This window comes from Penaeus vannamei, chromosome 38, assembly GCF_042767895.1.
Source record: "Penaeus vannamei isolate JL-2024 chromosome 38, ASM4276789v1, whole genome shotgun sequence".
NCBI classification, from domain to species: Eukaryota; Metazoa; Arthropoda; class Malacostraca; order Decapoda; family Penaeidae; genus Penaeus; species Penaeus vannamei.
In genome coordinates, this window is record NC_091586.1 from 12,356,016 (window position 1) to 12,363,515 (window position 7,500).

The window sequence follows — 7,500 nt, forward strand, 5'->3', positions numbered from 1 at the left end:
GAAAGAAAAAATGTTGTGGGCAAGTGGCTCTGCTTCAAGGAAAGGAACACGCGAATCATTTGCGTGCTTGTTGCAGAAAGGACAGAGACTTGGGTAGGTCAAAGGTCGATCAGAAGTTTGCCTTAGTCAGCAGGGATCAAAGGTTATCTCCGTCAGCTGGAGTCGGAGTCAGGATGTTGACAGGGAGAGGGAGTTTGAGTCAGCGGTTTGAGGGAGTTCGGTCGCAGGAGGCTAAAGGCGAGAGCACTGAGGTTGCTGATGACTGATAGAGCAGAGCATTAGATGAAAACAAACACAGAGAGTAGATGGTTGATATAGGACGTGGCAAGTAATGATCACATGCATATTTTGTTTTTGTTTTGTGATAAAGTGATACATAATAGTCTTTTTCTTACTTTGTTCTTCATCTTCTCTCTCTTTCTCTCTTTATGTGTGTGTGTTTCCGCTCCCACTCTTGTGTATCTTTCTTGCTCTTTTCTCTCACATATTTCTCACCGCCCCTCCCCTCCTAATACTCTCTCTCTCTCTCTCTCTCTCTCTCTCTCTCTCTCTCTCTCTCTCTCTCTCTCTCTCTCTCTCTCTCTCTCTCTCTCTCTCTCTCTCTAGTAACATAATTATGGTTGAGTGAAGTATATTTTGAAAATTTAGGCAAAGTTGATCATGGGACCTAACTCTTATGTGCAAATTTACTCGTGTTCTCATTATACGTGTGTGAATTCGTATTACCTTGTTCCGATGGCCATTTGAAATTTCGCCGAGTGCGATTCTTTACCTGCATGCGTCATTAACATAGTATACAAGTCGTGCTAATGATCGGACGCGTCTTGTTTACATTTGCAACAGGGTCTTATTTGTCTAAGCTTCGTACGCTTGAGCCGTTCCTTGTTGAAAGACGAATTAATCCGCTCTTTTCTTTCTTCTTTCTCTGCTCTCCACTTCTCTCAAAGCGAAATTCCTTTCACGAGCGAGGCTTGGGAGTCTCTTTAGCATACCTTACCACCATCCGCGGGTCGTTAGCACCGAGCTATATTATATAATTCCGAGTAACCTGTTGCCATTTGCCTATTTTACATATTTAAAGCATGATTTGGGAGGCGCTCACGGTCGTCCTGGGGTTCGTAGAGTCGTTCGGGGTATTCTAAAGGACTGTAGTTCGAATAATAAGCTTAATTAATGTCTAGAATGTCATATAGCACATTCATGCTCCTACAGAAGACTACTGATGTCGTTGTTGGGTATTATGACCTCCTTAATGATGGTAATTATGTCTAATGAGGATGGCACCAGAGTGTGTGCACTCGCTGGCGGGGGACGAGTATGATCACCATTGTATTTGTTTCGCTGCATTTATTTGCTATAAGGTCCCCTAATCTGTGTCAGCTGATATGTATGATATATATTTTTATAGTTCATTTCACGAATTAAGAGTCGTGTTCAATGTGTAGGATGTAAAAGTCAGTTCTTTAAGCTTCGTTTTCTGGTTGTCGCAGCACTTTCCAATATTATTATTGCGTTGTTTATCTTATATTCATAAAATTTGGTATACAGTTATTGTTTGTTATTGATTCAGGAGAGTTATCTAAATATACTTATTTCTGACCGATTTTTGTTGCAGATATTATTAGCACGTCCATCTTTGGCATTTGGTGCTCTTCTCTGTATGTAGTTTGTGATTCAGTTCGAATGTTAAATGGACTTGTCCACATAAATTCACGTTGTAATTGCAATTATCATATTCTCATAGTCTCAATTTGAAATCTGACTTGATCTTACTAGTAATAAATAGAACAACGAAGGCAAGTCGAACACACGAATATGCAAAAGGTTTTTTCGTAATAAAGCGAAAAGGCATTACGTATATCGAAGTATCCCTCTCCTCTCTCTGTTTCATTTACCGCATGAGCACTTCACAGATGTCCTTTCCAGCATGTTTTGGGATTTTCCGCCCTGATGTAAGCAGTGCTAATTGTCAATATTGTTACTATTTTTTCATCATTCTCTCTCTCTCTCTCTCTCTATCTATCTATCTATCTATCTATCTATCTATCTATCTATCTATCTATCTATCTATACATATATATATATATATATATATATATATATACAGATAGATAGATAGATATGTAGACATGTGTGTGTGTGCATGTATGTATGTATATATTGTCACGGTTCGCGTCAATTTGATATTGAGGATAATTTGACAAATAGTATTCAAGCTATTACATTGCTTAAGAAAATCTAACCGATTTCATTTTATTAAGTTTCAGGCTATTATATTCTTGAAGATGCTTCAGGCTATTTTGTTGCTGTAAAACTTCTGGCTGCTCTGTTGATTTAATTCTAGTTATTATGCTGATAAGGAAATTCCTTCATGGAGCTTTAGAAAATGCCGGATTTTTTCAAAATAAAATTGTAGCTATTACATGGCTGAAGGGTGAATTCGGGTAATCATATTTCTTAATAAAGTAAAAGCATTTTTGTTACTTAAGAATATTCAGGCTTTTTTATTGTTCAATTAAAATTCAAGTTATGAAATTGCTGAAGGTTATTACGTCTCTTAAGAAAATCAAGTCCCATTATCCTGCTTAAGAAACAATGAACAAAAAATATTTTTACGAGTATCGGTTTACGCCCTGGGATTTCAACAAACGGTCGAGCTTTCACGTATGGAATTACGCCCTAAAATGTTGCATCCGCTCATGTGGGCTGTACATGGGCATATGATCGAGCGCGTGTTCATCAATATATATTTCCCTATCGTAGAGTAGAGATTTTTTTCCAGTTTGTATATATTTTTTCATCATTTTGGAGCAAGGCAAGTTTAGGCTGAATGGATTTTGGATTGACATGTACAGCCAGTCTGGATGCAATACATCTATCGTTTTCATGAAGAGTAAGAGTCGGAGACTATAATAACAGTTATTTTCGAAATATCTCCATTCGGTTTAGCTTGGAACTGTAAATTCGGAATATTACTTGGCGGAGTTATGATAGGGCATACAAAAACGTATGTATATATATATATATATATATATATATATATATATATATATATATATGTATATGTATATGTATATATGTAAATATATGTATATACATATACACACGCATATCTGTCTGTCTCTCTCTCTATCTATCTATATATGTATATATGTATATATATATATATATATATATATATATATATATATATATATGTGTGTGTGTGTGTGTGTGTGTGTGTGTGTGTGTGTGTGTGGGTGTGGGTGTGGGTGTGGGTGTGGGTGGGTGGGTGTGTATCTATCTATTTATTTGATAATGTTTATTTATTCATTTATTTATTATTTGTGTATGTATGTTTGTTTGTATGTATATGTGTACTCATTCTACTACAACTGCATGTGTGGTTGAAAGTGTGGTGGAGGAGGAGGAGGAGGAACGGGTAAAGGGAAAAAATGTATATTAGCTTATATGTATGAAAAAAAATTATGTAGAGAGTTCAATAATAATCATGAAAAGGTGATATAGATTTCACAGAAATGCATCAAATAAAAGGAGAAGAGATCAAGAAAATATCTATTTGTTCAACTCCTAAACACAAGGAGTTATCACCATGATATTGTCAGCTGGAGCGCCGCACCGCGGGAGGCGATTCAAACCCCGGTGTTGCCTCGCCGGAAGTCAAATATTATGAAGTCCCGCATAAGGAGCTTTGCCGCCTCGCCTCAGCTTTAAGGAGATTCGTCTCACTGTAGTCACATCTCGGGGAAGATTCCTTTATTGTTGTCCGTGTTCTTTGGAGCAGTGAGAATTATTTTTCATTTTCTTTTTTAATGTAGTGTGTCGCAAATAAAAGAAAGAGAGAGAGGGAGAGATTTGGATTGAAAAAGGGGGAGATACGCGTTGCTTTGTAGAGAATTTACAGATAGAGAGAGGCCGCACGCATGTGGTTGCAGACCACTAGGGAAATTTGAACAACGAATCTTTTACCTCAGTCTCTCTCTCTCTCTCTCTCTCTCTCTCTCTCTCTCTCTCTCTCTCTCTCTCTCTCTCTCTCTCTCTCTCTCTCTCTCTCTCTCTCTCTCTCTCTATCTATCTATCTATCTATCTATCTATCTTTCTGTGTGCTGCTCTCTATCTCTGTCTCTATCTCTCTTTTTCTCTCTCGCTGTCTCTAGATCTCTCTTATGTTTGTCCCTATCTCTCTCTCTTTCTTTCTTTCTCAATATCTCTCATCTCTTTCTCGCTCTGCATCCATTTCTGCCTTTGTCTACCTCCTTATTCTGTGTTTATATCCCCTCCCCCTCTCTGTTTCCGTTTTCTCTCCTCCCCTTTCTGTCTCTAACTCTCTTGTTTCCCTCTGCTGCCTTTCCTCTGCTGTCTTTACCTGGCTCTCTTATCTCCTTTCTCTCTCTCTCTCTCTCTCTCTCTCTCTCTTTCAGTCACTTTCCCTCTCTCTCTTTCTTTCATTTCTCTCTCTCTCTTTCTTTCCTTTCTCTCTCTCTCTCTCTCTCTCTCTCTCTCTCTCTCTCTCTCTCTCTCTCTCTCTCTCTCTCTCTCTCTCTCTCTCTCTCTCTCTCCCATTGCACTCCCCCTGTCTTTGTCATTTCCCCCTCTCTAAATTTCTCTCATTTTCATTTCCCTGGGCTCAGTGCCCTCTCTTTACCATGCAGTCAGGACGGAAATAAATGCAGTCGCCATGCACATTTGGCAAATTTGACAATGATTGGTTTCAAAAGGTGAGGCTGCGCCGCCCTTAATTAGCTCATGAGCCGGGCTTGTGATCAGGCCAAGGAAAGGCGAACCCTCAATTGGTTTGGAATTATATATGGCGCGACGTTGGAATTAGTTTTCTCGAAAGTATCGTTAAAACTTGCAATAGATTAAAACTATAACAGCTGAAATTCACGTCGGTCTTATAATAAACGAGGAAATATATCAAAACCGGGAGCTATTGTCAGTGAGCGTTTGTATAAGTGATATACCTACGGGGCTTTGCGAATAATGCTTAGACTGTGATGGAGAGTTAAAGATGCCACTTGATTTCTTTTTTTTGTTGGGACTTTAAGTCGTTTGCTTTTGTGCTTTTACTTTTTTGGCGTAAAATCATGAGGTATCTTTAACCTTTCATTACAGATTAATAATTGTTCGCAATGCCCCGTAGGTACAGCATTTAGGTAAACATTGACTGAAGACAGGCTTCCTGCTTTGAAATATTTTCTCGCTCGTAAATTAATTCCCTTTGTATTTTTTCCTTTTTATATTTGCATTTAATTATGTGGAAGCAGGAAAGCGGTGTGATTACTTTGCCAGAATAATTTGCGTGCTTTTTGCCGAGTCTATTCTGAAAGATGAAATTGACGTATTGTGTTAGCTATGAATTGCCAGTTTTCATCAGACATTATTCATTAATTACTCACTTGCTGACCTCACCAGCCTAAACTTGCAGCTTGAAATATGCTTGTCAAGTGCCTTCTTTTCTCTTGCGATGAGTGTTTGTATTTGTCATATTATTTTGGTGAGTGTAGTTGTTGCGGGATCCGTGTACTGCGGCCCGTATCCCCGAGTTCCGTACTACATGCTTTGTGGGTGTTTTAATTCTGGAATATTTTTAACAGAATAGAGCGGTAGTGATTTTTACGTTGTATTGAAGCCGAACACAGGTGAATGTTATTCCGTTTGCCCTCAGAGACGTGTTCTACGAGAACGTGTGGCTGTATGGCACTCAGAGTGCCCTCGACCGCGCCGCCGAGGACCTGAGCCGCTTGCTGGGAGTGCCTCGCCGGGGCCTCCACCTCACCGTCACGGGGAAGGGTCTGGTCGCGGGGAGCCTTGCCTACACCACGCACGATGGCACCACTATCGACGTCAGCCAAGCCCAGCAAGGTACGTCGGCCAATATGCAGAACCAGGAGTGTGGCTGCAGGCTTCTATTGCACGTCACTAGTAGCTTATTGCACGTGTTGATGACCGAGGCAGCATAGGTGGGTCCTCTCCTTATGACATAATCATTCCCGTTCCCAATCAGCGTTAATGCGGTTCCTGAGGGGGGCGGGGGGAGAGGAAGGGGTGATGGTCAACGATTGACGTTAGCCTGAAGCTGGGCAGTACGAAGCGCTGCTGTCGATGAGATTGAGCCGGGATGGAGCTCAGGAATCTCGGTCAATGGCAACCCCGCCCAGACAATGGCTTACGGCTTTCAGTAGCAGCGACCGAGGCATTAGGACCTCGGTCAACATTTGGCAGACACATTGCAGTCGGTTACAGTGCGAGGTGGGGAATGCTGTGTGCAGAATTACGTAACGTATACATAAGAAAGAGCACTCCGTTTTGTTTATAGAGTTTTGGGAAATTTAGAACTCAAGTCTGAAATAAGCTGTATGTATCTGTACAGTCATAATGACATAGTGCATAACGTGAAGTCCTATAAATACTTAACCCAAATAGCAAATAGGTTTAACTAACTTAGAATGAACGACCCCAGTGAACGCCGGGCTCTTGATGCTTTAGAACGGAGAATACTTAACGACCTTTCCTAATCGAGCGCCCGCCGTCAGGAGTGCTGGTGCCGGAATGCGTGCAGGGCCTGAGCGGTGTGGTTTCCGAGGCGCGCTACATCCTGGTGGTGGAGAAGGACGCCACCTTCCAGAAGCTGGTTGAGGCGCAGGTCCATCGCTCCTTCGGGCCCGCCGTTCTCATCACGGTCAGGGCCTCTGATGTCTGTATTAGCTGTGCAAGAGTGCTTTGCATTCCTTTGTTTGCCTGCGAGATGAGGGCCGAATGTGCTTCCTCTCCGCGATGAGAGATCAATATCAAATACCCCTTTAATGATAGGCATTTACTCACGCAAGAAATAACAATTACTAAAAAAATAGGCAAATAAAAGGGGGAAAATACCAAATACCATTTTATCACTACACTCCATTTTCTTTCCTCTCAGGGCAAGGGCTACCCCGACGTGCTGACCAGACAGCTGGTTTTCCGGCTGTGGAGCGAGCTGCGTGTGCCAGTCCTCGCCCTCACGGACGCCGATCCCTACGGCCTCCACATCGCTGCCATCTACAAGTTCGGTTCCCTGGTAGGATGGGTCGTTGCGGGCCGTCGGGCCTCCTTGTTTGCACTGCTCCTCTCTGAAAGATATTTTTAACTCACCGTGGCTGGCACTGATATTATTGATTACTGTTCATACATGGCGAATTGTTGCTAGATTACTGGAGTGTGTAAGCTGCTCTTCACGGAGCTGTGCATTTATGGCATGAATTTTATTAGAGTTTTTTTTTTCTTAACATATGCGGTAGTGGCTTTTATTCTCATAGATCTAGATTCTCATAGTTTATTTTCAACGTTTTTGTTGATTGCTCAATACTCATTAGCACCGGTACGATGTTGATTAAGCATCGAATATATGTTGATGAACAAATCAGTCACACTGACGTTTTTCCGCCTGGTCGTTGCATGGCTCTCACAGTAACCCTAACCCAATTCAATATCAATCATAGCTTTTAGTCGTATGAAGTATGC

General features: G+C 41.3%; 1 protein-coding gene across 1 annotated transcript in view; it reads left to right on the top strand.

Moving 5' to 3' along the window:
• mei-W68 (meiotic W68) overlaps positions 1 to 7,500 on the top strand; it is a gene marked incomplete in the record, with an annotated part of 38,300 nt that overhangs the window by 16,194 nt on the left and 14,606 nt on the right. Inside the window, 3 exon segments of the mRNA XM_070115964.1 lie at positions 5,669 to 5,865; positions 6,537 to 6,682; positions 6,920 to 7,057. Coding sequence (XP_069972065.1) covers positions 5,669 to 5,865; positions 6,537 to 6,682; positions 6,920 to 7,057 — 481 coding nt within the window.